The sequence below is a fragment of the Microcebus murinus genome, chromosome 9, assembly GCF_040939455.1.
Source record: "Microcebus murinus isolate Inina chromosome 9, M.murinus_Inina_mat1.0, whole genome shotgun sequence".
Classification (NCBI taxonomy): domain Eukaryota; kingdom Metazoa; phylum Chordata; class Mammalia; order Primates; family Cheirogaleidae; genus Microcebus; species Microcebus murinus.
Genome location: NC_134112.1, coordinates 12,219,661 through 12,240,341, shown reverse-complemented (window position 1 = coordinate 12,240,341; position 20,681 = coordinate 12,219,661). Strand labels below are relative to the sequence as shown.

Sequence of the window (20,681 nt, the reverse complement as noted above, 5' to 3'; positions counted from 1 at the left end):
CTCATGCTTGTGATCCTAGCACTCTGGGAGGCCAAGGCGGGCGGATTGCTCGAGGTCAGGAGTTTGAAACCAGCCTGAGCAAGAGCGAGACCCTGTCTCAACCATAAATAGAAAGAAATTAATTGGCCAACTAATATATATATATAGAAAAAAATTAGCTGGGCATGGTGGCGCATGCCTGTAGTCCCAGCTACTCGGGAGGCTGAGGCAGGAGGATCGCTTAAGCCCAGGAGTTTAAGGTTGCTGTGAGCTAGGCTGATGCCACGGCACTCACTCTAGCCTGGGCGACAAAGTGAGACTCTGTCTCAAAAAGATAGATAGATAGATAGATAGACAGACAGACAGACAGACAGACAGACAGATAAAGGGCTAGGACATCTAGAGGTGCTCAGGTGCCCCCAATTGTTCACTGACCATCTCTCCACAGCACCAGAATGTGGGGATGTGACGGACACAAAGTTTAAATCCCTAATGATAAAAGGTAGAGGCTACATACAAGTGCATCCCACAGACATGTGTGTATACACACACACACACATTACATAGAGAGGTAAATGGCATGTTTGATCAAAAGGGTCAACCCACATGGTCAGGTTCATGGAGCCAAGCTGGGCCCACAGAAGCCAAGTCCGAGAGGATGACAGTTCTTTGACAGGAAGCAAGGTCACAGGAAAGCCAGCCGATCGTGTTACTTTCCCCTCACCCGGGGACCTGGAGGTAGGGCAGCATGACATTCCTTACAAAGGGCAAACACAGGGATAAGGGAAAGGAAATGCAAAACTTGCCCAACTTGAGAGCAGGCTTATCCCACAAAAGCAAACCTGAAGGAGGAGCAGTGTATGTTTCTCAGCATCCCCCACGTGCACTTCTCTGCGCCTCTCCAAATTACCTAGGAAACAGGCACCTCCTTCCATCCCACTCCCAAGTCAGGAGCACAATCAGGATGCAGATTCAGGGCCCCCCAGGGGCAGAGGCAAACACCCAGCTTCCTAGAGTGGGCTCCCTCCGACCTGCACAATGTGTGCTGATTAGACCCGGCTCCCCACAGAGAGGCCTCCCCTCCTCCTCCCAGGCCCACCCTCTCCCAGGAGACTCTTTCAGTCCTGGCCCAATTGCGGCTCACTCCACTAATGCAAGGCTTTGTTCTCATTCTCCCCTGGCCGTGTCAGCTACTGGATTTCCCAGCTGAATTTCACACTTTGTTATTTCTGGACCCTACTCCCAACTCACCCTGGTCCCATTGCACAATTTCTCTAGCTTGAATGATATGAGGGGATTGGGGAGTTTTCCAATAAAATAAAACTCAAGAGTTGGCTTTTTTTTTTTTTATTGTGAACATTATATGTTGAAGTTAAAACATGTCTTGACACACAAAACTCTGAATTTGTTAGAAATGAAGTCAGAGTTATTTCCTATGTTTGGGATCGGTAGTTTGTGATCTAGCTATTGTGGTTAGCGGGGTTATCTAATACACATCAGCTCAGCAGTTGGAGAACAAGGAGACGTGGATTTTGTCGTCTTCAAGGGAATATATGGCACGCTGCACAAAGGGACGCAGTCGCACACCCCTAAAGACCAGTGAGAGAGCAGCCAGCCGGAGAAGTCAGGACGGAGCTGGGGGATAGGAATCTCACGTGGGCAAGTCAGAAGGCAGAGGTGAATTAAACTCTGTGAGACTGAGAAACTTAAGCTAGTTATGAGAAATACAGGTACTCAAAGGTCTGCTGAAAAAGCCATGAAACAAGTCTTGGGAACCACACAGGACTCAACGCAGAGGAGCAGCAGAAGACTGCTTGCCTGCACCTTGGTGGCCTGTCTCCTGCCACTCCCCTCCTGAAATCCGCCCCCCAACCACAAAGATTCTTCTCAGGTCCTGGAAGGCGTCAAACCTTCCTTTGGCATCTACCAGGCCTTTGGGAGTATTCCCTTTACCTAGACTGTTCTTGCCTCACTTCTTTGTCCAGGGCTTAGTTCAGATGTCACCTCCTCCAGGAAGTCTTCTGGGCTGTGAAGTCTGGGTAAGGCATGTCTCCCACCTGCTCCCAAAGGACCCCTGCACTCTGTCTCCTCTGACATCTCCTTTGTGTTCACTTTTTGAATGGGTTTGTCTACTTGTCTCTCTGTTCCACCAGCCTGAAGTGCTACAGAAGCAGGGACTTGCTCGCTGTTCAGTAGGTAGGCAACACTTGATAATACATGCTCAATTAACACAATGACTGACAGAATGAACAAAAAAAAAAAAAGGATAGCTGAATAGATCAAATGGAATCTTTCTTCATTTTGTTCTAAGAAGAAGAAACTCATCAAAAACTGAGGTTAATGGAAAGCTTGGACTTCGCCCTCCCGTGTAAGAAGTGAAGACATTAGGAAGCTAAGACGACTTTATTTTAGGAGACACCAAAGTCAAGACTCAAATTTAAAACCTTAAAGAAGTGAGGAAGCTGTATCCTTCTCAAGGAGTACTATGAGAATCCAAACTATATCAGAGCATAGAGACAAAACAGAGTAATGAGATGCCAGATCGCTTACTCTGTATTAATCCAAACCGTGAAAGGCACAAAGAAGGAAAAGGAAGGCCTCCCTAGGAAGTAGGAGGATACAAATGTAGAGGTACAAGATCAAGAAAGCTAAGGCAGGATGGGAGATTGCAGCTTTCAAGAGACATCAAAGGTAACGTTCTTTAATTATACAAGAAAAAGGAGGAGGGCCAAGGATAATCTTGCCTCTATCAGAAAACGGGAGGGAAAGCTGTTAGCAGACGGCTATGAAATGGCAAGAGTTGCCGTGTTTCTCATGCTTTGCTCTAGGAAGGAGGAAAGAAGGGAGGGGTGGAAAGAAACCCTAAGAAACTATTTAAAAAGTACCATTTGGGTGGGTACAAAATTTGAAAAGGTAAATAGTGACATAGCATCTTTAAACAACTGGATTCATGATCCTAAATTGAGCGGCAGATGGGCCCCCTGTTGACATGGAGCACACGCGTACTTAGACTCCGACAGGCTGGGAAGGTGTTACCAAAATATGAATCGCCCAAGAAGCTATTGAAGAGAAATCACTGAAATTTGCAAAAGGGTGAAAACAAGCATTACACTCACCCTAACTAAAGAGAAAATACCTACCTGTTTGATATTAGATGGCATCATGGAAGGCAGGTGGCGCTTCTGTGTTAATCCCACAGCATTTAAGAAGAGGATCCCCATTCAGGTCTACAATGAATTGCCAACTTATCCCAAGGGACCACAATCCATCTCTTCTGAGAATTCTAGCAACTTTAAGTGTGCTGCATGTGTGTGGAAGCAAATACTTTTGATGTTTTAAAAATGTAGAATTTATAAATGTATAAATGTATCATAAAATACTTTATACCTTGTCTACTCTGAGAGAGGACTGGGTAAGTTTGGATGCCAGGTTGCATGTCGTAACTGTGTAGCAAAATGGAAGCAGAAGCAGTAACCTCCAGATTGCCAAGTAGCTGCCGCTGATGGACACGCTGTGGACAAAGACTGTCTGGAACTTCATCTCTGGTGTGGCTGTGATCAAGCAACCTAAAGCACACTAAAGGAGACCAGGTGGGTCACTGTATACGGGCAACACAAGGAGGTAGCTGTGCTGTGTTTAAAGGCAAGATCTACATGACTACTCAGTGTCCAGGGTAAAAAACATCTTCGTAAGATGGTACTTAGGGAAGACTTTCAAAGGAAGAGGGTCTTTAGACAGGCCTTGAAGAATAAGTAGGACTTGAAGGCAAGGAGGAAAGCAGAGAACCAGTCCAGGAGAAATGACCATATAAGCCGGGCGACAAGCGCAGGGCCAGCCCCAGAGCAGTGGCCAAATTGAGTCTGGGCAGCAGTGGGAGAAAGGGATGGACCAGGGCACCAATGAGCCAAGTAATTTTCTCCAGAAAACATGGTCCCCCTTAGTCTTTTCATTCTCTTCCTTATCTGCATGATCTTCAAGCTTCTCCCACTTCCTTCTAATAAGTTTATCCCCAAAATTCATGACCAAAAATCAATAAATGATTTTTCCAAATCCCACAGTACTTTCCCCACCATTGGTTCCGGGCTTTCACTCACTATCTCCCAAGACCAAGATACGTCACAGTCATGTCAGGCACAAGAGTAGTCAAGATTCATGGGCAAGAGTTCAAATCTGGAGCCTTAAGAATAATCCCTAACTTTCTCCTGCTTTTTTCAAAGTTGCCTTGTAATGTCGTTCTTTAACAATCTATAGCAGTGGCTCACTGTTTTTAGTCTTAAAACTTGACCTCCAGGTTGCTGAAAGAAAGCCAAGTCATTATAATGAATTTCTAAGAGACAGACAAGAATAAGCAGGGAACTATTCTTGAGCTCGCCATAAGAGTTTTGCAGAGGTTGGGATCTGCTCACTCCACTGCCCCTATGAGTCAAGACTCACAGCTGAGGAAGCAAGATACCTAGCAAATCCCTGGAATATTGCCCAACATCAGTCTTTCTGGTTAAACAATCTGATTTTCAAAGGGGGAGGGGGAAATAAACCCAAAGCATTCCTGACTGGCTCATCAACTGTTCCCCAAAGAGGTAAAAGACAGTCTGGATGAGAACGGAACTATGTGCTCAGGGAACTGTCACTGCCTTTGCGGTTTGGTCAACACAAAACTGTTCATTTGTGCCTTGTAGGCATTTCTGTCTCTCACAGTCTCAAGATGACACCCCGAAAGTAAAAGAAATGTGAGCAGGTGCACCTGTTAAATATGTAAAATATACATCTCCTCTTCTCTCACTCAGAAGATGTATTTCTTGGGGAAAGTCACCTAATATAAAGACAGGTAGAAAAAATCTTGCATGCAGTTTTTTTAGCACACAAGAATGCAAGTGGGCTCAGCACAACAGCTTTCCATAGAAAATAGATGCAAGCCAATTAAAAATTCAGTTTCTTTTCTTTAAGCTAATTCCTCAGGTTTTGCTAATTAGCAACTAATAGTTCTGTCATCTGAGCTGGGGAACATACGGAAGAATACCAGTGGTATGTTTTCAATCAAAGCATTTGCATGAAGGATTGAATCATATTTTCCATGAGGAATTACTGCTTGGGAGCGGTTAGGGGCAGAACAAAAGCAGTCTTGATACAACTATAAAATTATAAAAGAGACCTGAAATTAAAAAAAAAAAAAAAAAAGGCACCCTTCTGCCCCTTTGAACAAAACCAGAGGAGGCTCTACATGATATGGCTAGTGAATCCAAGAAACTTCGCACAAAGATCCCTGCTAGTTAGAAAACTAGACTAGTTAGAAAACTAGTTAGAAAGTCTAGTTAGAAAACTAGACTCTTTACATTAAGATGGAAGACAATGAAACACATGTTTTCTGTAAAAGGGAAGAGAATAAAAGTTAAGTGTCGGCCAGGGAACAGGAATGCTTTAACTATTATGTCACCTGCCTTTGCAAGTTTATAAAAAAATGAATGCATGGCAGTAAATGAAAGCAGGGGGTGATGAGGGTTTGAAATACCTGGCTGCAGACGAAGGACAGGCAGAAGAAAACTGCTGAGAAACCCTCAGGCAGGAGATGAGGGTTCTTACCCTGACTCCAGTACCAGCACATCAGGCCCCCAAACCCAGCCCCTCCCACACTCTCCCAAAGCATAAAGAGCCAGCCGTCCTGTGGCTGAGAGCCTGTCAGCACCACGCCGAGAGTCTGAGCCGTGCAGCCTGAACGTCTACCCTCTCACCCTGATATACAGCCCATCCACGCAACCCCTCGTGAGAGAATATCCCCCCCTGCCCCCTGGGAGGATTTTATTCCAAACATATGTTGTGGATGTTTGAAGTGCCCGCTATCCCTGGGTTTTCTTTTTTTCTCTTCTTTTTATTTTCAAGTCAAACCCACAAAACCGAAAATACTTTGAATTCTGCCTAACTACAATTTGTGAAGATGCAGCATTGCATGCCCAAGGATAACTAAATATTGTGCAATAAAAATTTTACAGATGTCCTTCTAAAGGGGAAAACAAAAAACGGTTTTCCCTTTTCCGGTCTTACAGGAAGCCTGCCCACACTTTAGAAATACAAAGTCAGTATATATAGAAGCACAAATTAGGCGTCTTGGAAAGTCTACATTTTCCAACCACAGAAAAACCAAGGAATCACTGTGAGTGTTCACACGACCAGCCTGCTGGACTAGAGGCGTCTTTTCTCAACGGCCCCATGAAGCTGGCAAACAGCTCAAGAGAAAGCGGGATGGCCTCAGAAGATGTTTCTGGACCTTGAACTTCTTACTGAGGTCTGCTGTGTGCTTGTGTTGCTGATGGTGCCACCAGACCGAGACACGCTACAGCCCCAAGATAAACAAATGTGATCAAAACTGTACATCTTACTTTAAAAGGGGGGTATTTCCGCAAGCACAAAAAAACTTTAGGAAATTTATCACCTTGAGTTTCCATCAATCATTAGCTTTGCCTGGATAATTAAATCCATATGAGGTGGCTACATTTTATAATAAAGTATCTTCAAAATACTCGTGATAGCAGTAGAAAAGTAAATAATCCAATAAGGCTCAGAAAAAGTCAAGTCGTATCCTATCCAACCCTGAGGCTTAGTTTAGGATATCTTTAAATTATTTAACGTGAATAAGTAATCCTGTACCTTTTATTATGTCACATGTATTGTTTGCATTGGTTACAGAAAACACTTTTTGCCAGGAATTTAAAATGGTAAGACTTCTCGAACTCATTTAAAAGCTTTACAATGTCTTCACTTACAAAATAGAAAAAAAAAAATTATAGTCAAGTCTACTGAGGGTCACTGAAAAAGGGTTATGTTCAAGGTCACAATGCAGAGTTCTAACCACACCAACCCTCTTCCTAAGGCTTACAGTCCCCTCAACTTCTAATTTGTCTTTATATAAGATACTGGTCTCAGGGAGGGGGTGACCAGGTCGGGCAGAAAAAAAAAAAAAAACACAAATCATCAGTCTACACTAAACCAAACCAACTGCAATGCTCACAAATGTGACTTGGTTTGAAGTGTGAACTAATCACACCATGATGATGATGATCATGATGATGGAACAAAAGAGGAGGAGGAAGAGAAGAACTACCTTAATGATTCTGAGGCACTTAGTACGTGCCAGAGATTTTACTAAATACCTTATTTGCGCCGCCTCACTGAATTCTCACAAGAACACCTTGGACCAGGCAGTCACACTATCACTCCCAATCAACAGTGAGGAAACGAGTCTTAGAGATCAGCATACTTGGTCAAGGTCACACAGCTAGTATGTGACAAAGCTAGAACTTGAACCCAAATCCCCTGAGTCCTGAGCCAAGCAGTACAATCTCCAGGAATCCCTGTCTATATTGTATAGATAATAATATAATTTATTTAAGGCCAATTTGCAGGGTACACTAAGGTGGTAGGCCAAAATCACATTTGCCACTTGGTTACAGACAATTTAATATAGTTTATAAGTTATTGCATAATTTTAACACTGATTAGCATAATACAGTGCAGTACCCTCAGATTGGCAATGATGAATCCAAATCCCCCTAAGATGCCTCCAGGGCCCAGGGTTAGTTGCTACTGAGTTGGAGGTCCAAGAGTTGGGTCATACACATGCCAGTGAGAGGGGTGAGGGTCCCAGGTGTGGAGGGAGCCCGGGCCCTCAAATGATGGCACAGGATTTAATGGGGAAACCGTTAAAACAAACGGACCAAGAATAAGCTGCAAGCTGAATGGCACAGAGAGAAAGTTAACGGTTATCTGCCCACTATCATCAGCTGAAAAAGAAGTACTCATCAGCTGTCCTGACTAATTAAATACCTCACTAATTAGTGGGCATCTGGAAAAGAAAACAAAGCATAAATATGAGATGGGAAAAGTTTGTGTTCACATATAAGAACAGAAACAATGCAGGGACCTTGTGGCTTAGAATCTAGACTGGATTTTTTTTTTAAAAGTAAGTCTACTTCGGGGCACATAAATATAAGTAGGAAGTGTGCAGCAGTCCTTACATTTTCTGCATGGAGGGCATTTTAAAAAGACAAATAAAAATACAACGTAGAAAAGTTAGGGATGTGCTCAGAAACATATCCTGCCAACACCATTTTAAGCCTTCATTTCTAAAAGAAAAGAAGAAGAAAATAAAACTAAACAAACCTTGAATGAGGGAAGGAATGTGCCCGGTACCCTTCCTCCTTATTTCCGTATCTATAGAAACAACCACTGCAGCAATAGGACTGATAAGCACTTTTTAAACAGAGAAGTTGTAGCCTTTTTTAAAAGCTCACAAGAATCCATAAAGCCATTCCCTCCACGCTTCTGAACACTTTTTTTTTTTTTTTCTTTTTTAGGAACCAACTTCCAGAGGAAGAACACTTTTTAAAAGTGGTCTCTCCACTTGAAAAAATAATGTATCTTCCATCTTTCCCAACAATATAATCTGGTTGGGGGGGTGGGCAGGAGTCGCTGAGACTTAAGGTTGCACGAGGCCCTTTGATCTGATGAGTGAGCATTCCCCTTTGCTTCAAGCCAACTAATGAAGGGATGAAATTAGCTTTTATCCTGGGCACTTTCTTGAGCAAAAAAACATGCACTAATCAGCTGTCTTCACTAATCAGTCATCTGGCTAATGACCTTTTGCCTTAAAACACTAAAATTTTTGAATGATGTGGAAAAAGGGAAACACAAACCAGTCCCCCTCTCTGGAGCTCAATGGATCATCTGGAATTGGAGCCGGGAAGGTTAAATGGCAAGTCTGTATCCTGGCAAGGTGATAAATCTGCAATCAAGAGCTGCAAGCTTTGGCACCTCAATGTGAACTTCATTACGCCACAACCAAATTGTATTTGTTAACTAGAAACAGGCCCGAAGTAAACTCAACCCTTATACATTTTTTCGTTATGTTCTGCCTTTGGAGAAAACCATCATATACTTGTGTTCAAAGTCCTCCTTAATTTCTTAAATGTTACAAGAGCTGAAAAGGAGCTTCCAATGAAGGAGAGTAGAGCATACAGAAAAATCTTCCAGACTAAAGAATTCGGCACTGATTTGTTAAATGAGGTCTGCTTCCACAAAGCGTTAAAAACGGGAACAGCTGAAATCATTAAATCAAAGATCATTAAAAATGGGAATAGCTGCTGTTAAAGACTTCTAATGCAGCCCACTTCAATAACTTCCCAACATCAACCAATTTTTCTCCTGCAGCACCTACTTGGATGGAGCAACTCTGGTTTTAGGTCTCAGGAAAGGTCCATGGGGTCTAGCCACAAATGGCCCACTTTCCAGAAGGCCTGAAGGTGCTTAGAGATGTAAGGAAATGGCTCTCTCCAAAAATAAAGAAAAAAGAATGAAAAGGAAGTAGGAGAAGTGAGAAAAGTGGAAAGAAAATTCAACATTTTTTACAAATTATGCAAGGCAAGTAATTCCTAAAGCTTGCTCACTGTACACACACACACACACACACACACACACACACACACACACACACACACACACGCACACACATGGCCTTCCCTGCGGCTCCTGGAACAAGTGCCAGCTGGCAGAGAGGACTCACGGTAGTGAGGCTCCATGTAGCCATTCCTGGGGTCCATGGCAAACACGGTCCCGCGGTAGGGCACGGAGGGCTCGGCCAGGTGCGGTAGGGATCCATGGATCTCCTTCTTGATCAGCGAGGCCCTCTCGTCACTCGATGTTGACGGTTCCTCACTGATTTTGCTGAGACCCTGGACACTCTGTGGCTGCATAGCGATTGCGTTTCTTCTCTCCCTGTGATAAGTCTGTCCAGGACTTTCATCCTCTGAAGAAGGAAGGAAGGAAAATGAAAGGCTCAGTAAGCCAACTTGAGGAGCAATTAAAAAATAGTAATTAATTAGGTTTCCCTCTATCCCTCCCCCCAAAAGAAAAAGCAAGTCTCTTTCTTATTCAGGGCAACTTTGAAAGCTCTACACCTGTGGTGGGATATTTGCAAGACAAAACTGCTTATGAATGAGGGTCCAAAATACATAAATACCCGGGGAAGGACAAAGGGAGCAGGAAATGGGCCCATTAAACAGGATCCGCAAATTAGCATCACCGGCTTCTGGCGGAATCTGCCCCTGAGGCTTTTCCTCAGGGACTTGCCAGTCTCTGAGGTCCCACATGGAACTGAGTGTGCAGTTTCCCTCTGCCGACCTCAGGACGCTGGGGCTCTGGGGTAACGTGAAGTCCAGCCACCCCATAAGGTTCTAGGTGGCTCCAGGGACAGTTGCGTCTTTATTCCCCAGAGGATGGCCTGTTGGAAAATACTCCAAGAGCTTCCCTGGTTTGGTTTGGTTTAAATTAGGTTTGTAAGCCACCAAGAGGTTTAGCAGAGCCAGATACGGAACAGAAAACCCATTGGTGACAAGGGATAAAGGTGCCAATCTTGAAAACCTACAGTCTCTTGGGAGACACTCCCAGCTTCTAAAGCCCATTCAGCAAAGTTGAGAACTCAGAGGAAAACTGTGAAACTAAAAGTCCAGGTATGAGATGGCTCTGAAGGAAGGTGTGAGGGATGTTGATATCTGTCCGTGCTCTGGTGGAGTCCATACATTTCTTCAGATGCGTAAGAAAGAGCTCGAAGAAATTCCCCATATAGTTGATATTCTAGCTCCCTAATGCTCCAGTCCCCTCGGATCTGTAAGAACTTCCCATCTATCCACTAGGGTTCTCTGCAAATGTGATTAAATGACCTTTCCATTATATAACAGACCAAAGAACCGATGCATAAAATTAAACCACACTGCCCATCTGAACCCACCACAAGTGGACAGATTCACCTCATAGAATCATACACAGGCTCTAAACTGCGTTCTCCCAAACAAATGCTACATTTAATCAACACACTGTGCTCTGATAGATAAGTGCTTCTGGAAAAAAAAAGCTGTCCTGGCAACACTTAAGACATCTAATTTAAAAACTGTTTCCTATTCCTTATCTTAAAAAAATAAAGAACAAAAACCCTATTTAGGCATAAATAATACTGTTGTGAATTTTAGATGAACAGATTGGAACACATCTTATTCCATACACAAACTTATCTTCGAAGTAATCTATAAAGTAGATATGACTAGCTAAGGACCAAAAAAAACCCAGAAAAATTATGCTTTAGCCATTTCATAACTCTGTTCAAATTCAGAAGAATTATAAATATAGACAAGCATAAAAATACAAACTAAAAATAACTACTATTCGTGTTGACTAAGAATTTGAACTACCTAAAACAAGTAGCGACTTGAGTTTTTTTCTGCCTGTAAAACTTGAAAAATAAGCAATGTATTGTTTTAGCCTAGCAAATGACTTGCAAAATAGAATAGACAATGAGATATGTTTCAGTCTCTACAGTAAATTTGCTGACTACTGCAAGGTAACTGTGAAATATTATTTTAGTATTGTTTTGTGCAGATCCTTACCCCAAACCCCATAATTAAGAGGTAAATTACACATTTAATCTATCAAATAACGACAACAAAAAAATGGTGTAATCCCACCTTTTCACATTGATCTTTACAAAAGCAATTCAAACCATGCTTTTGGTAATTTTTAAACAAATTACAAAAAAAAAAACCTTAATTTTTATTTTCCATTCTAATACTTTTAGGCATTAGTCTACCCTTGTACTTCATTAGCAGAAAGGTTGCAGGCTATGAAATAAGGATTCTGCAGTTACGTAAAAGCAAAAAGGAGTCAAAACCACTAAAACTTAGGTCAGTTTTATAAAAATTCCTATAACCTACAAATGGCCCAAAGTCATATTTTCCACTAATTTACACTCTGTATAAAGACTTTATTTCAAATTTCAACCTGAAGTGAACTTCTAGCATTGAGGTGCAAATTCTGTAGAATGGGACCCTTCATTTAGAGGCAAGAAAAGCTTCACTCAGAGGGGCTGTGGCTCATAATTAGCATTCTCCGGGAAAGATGAATAACTGAGCTCTGCTAATCTGTTCCAGGTTTGAAACAGGATTTCCTTGACTTAATCTTCCTAGAAGAAATTAACTTTTCTTCTCTTAAAACTGCAGCCCTATAATAAACTCAGCGTCTTAGAAACTATGTCTTTATGACAAGCATTTGAATCCAACTTCACGAATAATTGAATAATGAGTATGGTCTGGCCAGAGGGTCTTCCCACCCCTCCCAACCTCCTGAGAGAATAGAGCTAGCTGTGAGGAGGGGACTGAGTGGAAACAGGGGTGCTTTTTTAGCTAAATGGTTTTTCTTAAATGAGAGTTAACCCAACAAGTGTGATTATTAAAGTTATAACAAGAAGTAACCAGAGTTCAAATAATTTAATACCGAAAAAATTAAGTTATTCCCTTAGTAAAGTTAAATGCAGGCAAGAATTTTTTTTTTTTTAAATGTGGAAACTTTCACCAGGAGACTTAACTTATACAATAGTCAGTGCTACTACATTTTCACCCAACCACTCCCCCACCCCCACTTCCAAAACTCCAGCAGATATTTCCTGACGTTTTACCTCACGGACTGAGTTGCTTTTGATGGGCATTCAGATGAAAACTTGACAGTACACACGCTCCAGAACACAAACAGCTAGGAGGCTCGCAAGCACTCCGTATAGAATGAAAGGGAAACTTTCCAAAGCAATATTCCTGCCTGCTCTTATAAATTTAGCAACCACTTCAGCAAGCCAAAAGACGAAAGCTGTCTAATCTTGTTCAGTCGAGCCGAGTTGTTCAATAAAGTTTGAGAGTCAGTGCAGACAGGCTACGCCAGGCCAAATTATTGACAGAAACACACTGTCCACCATGGCAACAAGCAGAAGTCTGCTGCAAAAATGTAAGCAAACAGCCCACTGCTCCAAGAGCATCTGCCAATGGACTTTAACAGCCAAACACAAGGCAACTGTTCGTGCTTCTCTATGTCTAACAGCGCAAGCTCGGGGGTCAAACTGAAACATGCAATTCACTAAAAACTTTCAGGAAAAAAAAAAAGACTTTAAATACTGTCATCATAATCCCACTTTGTACCTCCTCCTTTTTGTACATCCGTGCTCAAGAGGAAGTTAACAAATTCCTGCTCCCAAACGGAGAGTACCCAGCGCATCACGTTTTAGAAACCGTCCCTGATTTCCCAAACTCATCCAAAAGCAACCGGCGTTGAGTCAGACACTCTTGGTGCCAGAAACTCAGAAAAAAAATCAAAAGTCGCTTCATTGCAAACAGTGCTTAGGACATCTGTAATAAAGGAAGTAATAAGCACGCCGCTGCGTGAAGCAGGACTCGAACAGGCACTCTTGTGCACTTGCTCCGGTACAATTTCTCTTGGTAACTGAGGAAACGAGTTCTTTTTTTGCCCAGGACTTGAGAGAAAAAAGTTTCAGACAATTCTTCCAATATAAAAACAGAACGCTGCCAGGCATCGCTAACTAGGGACACCTTCTGTCACCTAACAAAATTAGCTGATTAGAAGCTCACAGTACACGTGTTTGCCCCCTTCCCCCCCCAACATCAATTTTCCACTGTTCCCTTAAATCCCATCTTAATACCATTACTCCTCTCTTGCCCCAAGACCGAGAAGACACGGAGTGTAAGAGAACACACAATACTTACAACACAGTCCCCAGGCTCTGCTAGCTACTTTCTGCCAACTTCTCCTGGTGAGCCGCCTCTAGCTGTGCAGACCCTCTAGGAACCTTCTCGGTGTCTCTCTGCCTCCCTCTCCCTCTCCCAGGCAGTGCTGCTCCCATTAGAGGAATTAAAAGTGGTTGGAGCCATGCTAAATTTAACAAGCTCATTAGTATTCTTTCGGAGTGCTTCCGAGTGAACTCTCCCTATTCAAGCCGCTCTCTCCAGCAGAAGGGTCAGGCGGCTAATCATTAAATCAAACTAATGTCACCCTATCACAATCAGCCCGAGAGAAGGAGGGTTTATTATTTCAGTTTATGCTAAATAAACGGTTTTACAAATGGTCCCCAAGCAAGGTCAACAGCAGCTTCAATTACAAGACAAACTTAACAAGAGTTGCTATAAACCAAGTACTCTGTATTGACTTAAGAACAGGCACGGCTCCACATATTGCCACTAGCAGGATTGTACAGGAATGCATATTGTAAAATAAAGGAAGGGGTGAGCTTTTTTCTTTGCCAGAATTTGCGACTGCACAGCGACTCCTCATTCACCTCTCTCCAACCAGCTAGCCGCTCAGCTCAATTCACCCCACACAAAGGATGGAGCCCAGACCTCAATGGACCGAGTGAAACATGTTCAAAACTAGGCTCTCTATTGTGACTGAATTTCTTAACATCTTTTCAAAAAGCGGAGAATGCCTTGAGGCTAAAGGAAGAAACAGGCTAATGGTGAATTGGGAATTCTGAGCAAATTTCAGAGCCCTTTCCTCCTAGCTTTTGAGGTTGAAAGCAAGCTCTTTCCTTTCAAGTTTCAAAGTCCTTTTTCCTCCCGCAGTGTCACAGAAGGATTTGAAAAGAAGGTAATTGTGCTCGCAGTCTCCCTGATCAGAGCTTACGTCCTATTTCTGGTATTTCGGAATACTTCTTGCAATAATAGTGCATATAGCTCAATCCCTTAACCGGCCTGCACTCTGCAATTGCTCATTAAATGAACAATTGCGGGTATAAAATGCCTTTTATGTTCAAGGTCTGGATATAAGATAAGCATTCTAGGACTCTAAATTTGGTTTACTAAGGAAACTCTCCATCATTAAATTACAAAACTGAAGTCAGAATATCAGGCTTTCCCAGAAAAGTGGCACTCAGGTTGCAGTGTGCCAAAATGAAGGGCGGATGGGGGGCGGGAGGGGGCGACAAGATGTTAAGGGGGAGAAAAGAAGGCTGGATACTCAGATTTCTGGCCCAATGGGATGCTAACAAGAAATTCACGTTTCCCTATTTAAGGTCTGAGTTTGTGAAGTCTCCTAATTTCTATACTGAATGATACTATCAAGTCATCTTCAAATGAATTAAAACACAGGACTGAGGCTCACTAAACATGGAGCTCACTAGCTCCAGCCCTTCGCCAGCAAACATCTTCCTTGTCCCTAAAGAAAGAAATAGCCCTTTACCGACGTCATTTATATCCCCTCATTTGACCCTCACAACAGCCCAGCGACGGTGGTAGGCAGGAAGGTATTAGGCCCAGCTGCCGATCCAGGTGAGTAAGTGATGCAAAGAAAATTCCAGCTACGCCTTACTGAATCCAGCCCGCCCTGTGAACAGGGCAAGAGGTCTATTCCGAGGTAGGTTTGGGGGATGATATCTGGATGTGTGCCCTAACCTCCACCTCCTATAGAAGGGGAAAAAAAGTACTTTCATATTTATGCACAGGAATTTTCAAAGCTCAGATCCTATCCCGTTAAGTTTTTGTTAACATACTCCTAACTCCTGGGAAACACCAAGTGGGGCCCAAATGACAAATCGATGGGGGGACATGGGCCCAGCATGGAGTGTCGTCAGCACAGGCACGACCCTCCTCCCACCGAGGGGCAAGACACATGCAGGCCTTACTCAGCACTGCGAACCCTTCCCACAGAACCGTGGGGCTCAACCAGTGGCTTGTATGTTTCTGGAGTTTTTAATGTGCTTCCAGAAGCGTGGGGCCCTACCCTCCTGTCCTGAACAAGATACAGAGCATTGTTTTCTCCCAGGAAATTGCCTGGCTGTGTTTGCAAAGGGAATTATTTTCATTTTTTTTTCCTTTTATGCATTTGTTGCATCTTGTCAGCTTTTATTTATTGGGTTATTTATATTTTGACTCTCTTCAAATAAAAACCAATGGAACCCAAGTCCTTGCTTCCCAGTTTCAGAATTCTCTGCATGACTTTGACCAGAGATCAGAGATGAAAAAGGGAAGAGGCTGAGTATACTCATAAGCATTGAAGAATTACGTTAGGAAGGGGGAATAAAGTTCCTGTAGTTTTTAAAAGCAGAATATTCCCTCTTTCCAGCTAGACTGCAGTTCTGCCTAAGCCAGAGGCTGCTCCCTAGAATGTCTAGAGTTTGGCTTCCAAAGGGCGTGAGCAAACAATGCCTTCTCTAAGAGCATTTCCAATACCCTCGGGGTCAGACACTGCCCTTGTGCGGCTACACATACATCTCCCATTGACAATGACGGATGACAGAAGGAGGGGCCCGGATGGATCAGGAGACAGCACTCCGCTTTGTTTGCAACCTTTAAACCACACTGCCAGGCCTGCAACATGAGAGGGCTGCAGCAGGATTTGAAGCCTTGGAGAAATTCAAGTGACAACCCTCCCTCAAAGATTATGGGGTAGCTCTCTCTTTCTTCTCGCTTCTTCTTACTTTCATCAACCAGGAGGTCCCAGGGTGGAAGGAGAGAAAGTAGAAAATGCCCTCCATCAGAGTCGTATGAGTGTCTTAATTGTTTTAACATTTCTATTCTTCTTCTGGCCAAAGAATAAAACCTAGACCAACATCCCACTGGCCCTACATTGGAAACTACTTGCTATGAAGAGCAGCAGGTTAGTCCTCAAACCAAGGCTAAATTCTCACCTCACTCCCTACCTGCTCAGCTTTCAGAGCTCTGTTCAACTTCAAAAGAGTTCCCTGGGACAGACGGGAGTAGGCAAAGAGAGCAAGATGAGAATTTAGATAAATCAAAATGCAAAACCTGAAATGGCTGTTCCCCCCACTGCAGCAGACAGCTTTGATGGCATGGGCAAGCTGCCTCCTGCCTTTTTTAAAAGATAATAACAATGATGAGCAGATAACACTATCAGCTTGTCTGAGGCCTCACCAAGCATGCTCTGGCCTATAGGGTTTCCATTCATTTTTCTTATAACCCTGAACCCCCCCCAAATAAGAAGACCCCATCCCTGCTCCTGGGAGGATGCTTCTGAACCACTGAATACAAGGACAGCAAAGATTGCTGTCACCTGGGTGAACGTGACCCTGAACACCAATTAAGTCCTACCACAAATCAAGGGTACTAACTCACTTTCACAAAGTTTCTGAAAGCACTAGCCAAACCCCACACACACCTGGGAAGAGGAATCTATAAACAAAACAGTACCTGAGGGCCCCCAAGGCTCTCCCTTTTAAAGAGAGGAGGAGCTCTCCTTACTTTCCCTGCACTTGCCAAGACCCTTTCTTGAATTAAGAATCTAAAACATCAGGAAGCTTCTTCTATTAGCCTGTTATTAGTTGCTAGTTGCTGCTTACACAGAGTGAGTTAATTAGTGACATCAAACGCACTACAATAAATTCCCAGGAGGGTCAAAAATTTTGCCTTCTGCTTAATAGCGCATTTATGCCCATCCGCGAGTAACAGTCTTGTGAACATCTAGGCATTAGAGCGTGCTTTGAGAACTCAGTTTTAGTCTCTTATAAGCAAAGAATGAAGAGTCTCTCTCTCTCTCTCTCTCTCTCTCTCTCTCTTACTTTGTACACACAGACCTGAGCAGTTAAGATTCCATAATGAGATCCACAGCCAGCAGTTTAGCAGAAACAATGAAACGCCTGTTCACAAGGCCAGAGTGTCCAGGTTGTGCCGCCTGGCTGCATCCTCCAATGGGAATGATCCTATCGCTCCTGAGATCGAGCCCAGCCGCTGTGTGGCCGGAGGACTTAGAGGCTGGTTTTCCTTTAAAGGCACGAAGGAATAAACTTCCGTGTGCAGCAGCTTCTTCCTCTGGCAGCAATTTCCAATGGTGATTCCCAGGTCTGCGCCCCTCCCCCACCCCAGCCAAGTCCCACTTCTTAACCTTTCTGCCATTTTTTTAAACTGCAGCAGTGAACGCAAACTTAATGGGTTTCATCTGGAGTGTTTACGTTGCATATTTTTGTTTTTAGAAGATCATGTAATGAGAGGGCCTGAGCATATGGTGGTACTATTATATGTTTTTAACAAAACCTTACAGGACTGTGTAGAAATCAGAGGCTCCTGGAGAGCACATTTAAATGTCAAGATAATACCATTATGGCACCAAAATGAGCCGGAGGCCACATGCCCCCACGCAGGATGGTGAGGAGGGCTCACCTAGCCAGACCGAATCCGCCTCTGGGCAGAGGCCAGGTGCTGCCTGCAGCAGGTTTCTGCAACAGAAACCCCCTCTAGCTAAAGCCCACTCTGACCTGAAGCTATGAAATGAGCATTTGAGAAACCCAAATGAAGATACCACATTTTGAGCCTGCACAATTTTACCTAGGCAGCCTGCTTCTAGTTAGTTTGCCATGAAAAGTCTGCAACTTTATAAAACGCTCAGATAATGGCTCAGATACTATGAGGGAAGGGGCCATAAAAACCTAATCTCTCCCAAAGCTCATCTTCATGGTCACAGCCAGGACAGGATGCTTTGGGACCCAAACTGCTGCTCTTTCTGGAGGCCACAGCCCCAGGCCAACTGGGCAGGCCTGACCTGGAGCAGAAGCAGCACCAACCTGTCCCAACAGGGAGATTGGGAAGCAGGACACAAACCAGACCTTTCTTTTGGCTTCGTGCCAGCTCTCCAGGCACACTCAGGAGAACTTAATGTCCCACGTATTTTTATTTTAAAGAAATGCCAATAAAAGCAACTGAAGAAACAAAAGACCAAGTTCATCAACCTTTTACAAATACAAATAATTTCAGTCCACTCATTCTTTCTGCCAATGTCTTTATTCAAAAGCCTGCCAACTAAACTGTTTACAATGTGCCAATTAACGACACCTAACATTTGCTTACTGTCAGGTAGGAAGTGCTTCACATGTCTCTTAATCGGGAAGGCACTGCCATTACCCTCATTAGCCAGGTGAGAAAACTATGGACCAGGAAAGGTAAGTCACTCAGCTTGTTCGGGGGCCCAGGTGCCCTGACTCTAAAGCCACGTTTAAATATTTGGCTATCAGAACTCCCTATTCAGTGGTAACAAATATAAAATTAAATTTGAATTTAAATTTTGGTCAACATCCTAAAGCATAGGTCTATAAACCTGACAACCAGTCAACTCTGCTAGTCTGGAGTGAAGGTAGCCATAGATAATATGTAAACCAATGAGCATGGCTGTATTCCAATAAAACTTTACTTACAGACACTGAAATCTGAAAGGCATATAATCTTCACGTGTCACACATTTAAAAATGTAAGAACCAGTGTCACCTCTAGGCTACACAAACCCAGATATCTGATACAAAGCAGCAGATGTGTGAGATGGTAGATATGTTAATTTGCCCCACTACAATAACCTTTTTGCCATCTATAATGTATCCTATAACATCATGTTTCATAACTTAAACATACACAATAAAATTTTTAAAAATAAATAAATTTAAATCAGAAAAACAAACAAAAAACCAGGCAGCAGGCTGGCTTTAGCCCCACTGGAGGCCACCTACAGTTTGTCAGGCTCCCCTCAAGAAACATGCACCCAGAAAACAAGTAGGAACTTTACAATAAAATTGTTAATACTCAGTAATACTGAGTGTTAGTGAGGATATAGGGAGATGGTAACTTTCACACTCTATTAAAGATACATATATATTTCCATAACTGACCCAGGTGTATCAAGTGCTTGTACTTACTTCATGTAGGATGCATCTTAAAGAAAAAAAAATTGCAAAGACAATTATTTATATTCAAAGATGTTTGTCACCATCTTATTTATAGTAAGGAAAATAAGTTAAAATAGATGTCCATCATCTTATGGTATGAAGGAACATTATGCCATAAATATAGTGCTTTGATGGATCTCAATGAGCATAGGAAAGTAAGTACAGACACTCATCATTTAGAACTTCACTGAATTCTAGATACTTTTATAAGCACCTTACATAACAATCCTATGGGGTCAGTATGATTGTGATCCTAATTATATAGAGTTAAAAAAATGAGGCATATTTGTCCAAGAAAACACAGCTAGAAAGTAGTAGTGCTTGGACTAAAATCTAGAGGCCACTCACTCACTCACCCGCTAGGCTACCATGCCCCTAAGTTTTTTAAAGATCTAATTTTGGAGGAAGGAAAGGTGGGAGGAAGAGAAATATATAATTATTTCTATACAAAATTCCTAAATTAAAAAAAAATTTACCAAAATATACCTAAATAATCTGAAACATTTCTATGGATTTTTTAATGTTTCTGTTTTTCCCAAATATTTTGGAATATAGAAAAGGCTGGTTTGTTGACTTTTATTTTTAATTATATTAGAAATATTACCTTTACTATAATTCTTTAAAGAAGTCCAAATTAAGCACACACAAACTGAAAAATTATCCCATAAGTTTATCTCCTAAACCTTGCTTTAAACTATATATTCCACCTCTTGAAACTATAGGATATAGTCAAAACACAGTAGACTAGTCTTATACATATTAATAACACCTTATGTTAGTATAGGGCTTTATGAGATTTTGATAAATTAGCTTATGTAAAGTTATATGATCATTTTAACTTCATATCCCTACACAAACATCTTCCAAAATGCCAAAAATGTACCAAAAATGCCCTCGGGTCCCCCCTGAAAACTTGCTAACCCAGATTTTACCAGACTGCCCAAAAAGGTCTGAAAGGGAAAATACATTAGCAACAGTAATCTCGGCCCCTCACATTTATTGAGCACTTACTAAATGCCAGGCCAGTGCTAAATGCTCCATATACATCCATGCTCCTGAACTCTCACAGGCTGTCAGGTGTGCAGCTCATCACCTGTCAGGTGTGCAGTCTCATCACCTGTCAGGTGTGCAGTCTCATCACCTGTCAGGTGTGCAGTCTCATCACCTG

General features: G+C 42.6%; 1 protein-coding gene across 2 annotated transcripts in view; it reads right to left on the bottom strand.

Moving 5' to 3' along the window:
• Positions 1-20,681, bottom strand: part of GLI3 (GLI family zinc finger 3) — a 268,725-nt gene that overhangs the window by 173,045 nt on the left and 74,999 nt on the right. For both annotated transcript variants that reach the window (XM_012740961.3, XM_012740966.2), the window contains exon 3: positions 9,530-9,772. In XM_012740961.3, the coding sequence (XP_012596415.2) occupies positions 9,530-9,772 (243 nt within the window). The remainder of the gene's footprint in view (positions 1-9,529; positions 9,773-20,681) is intronic.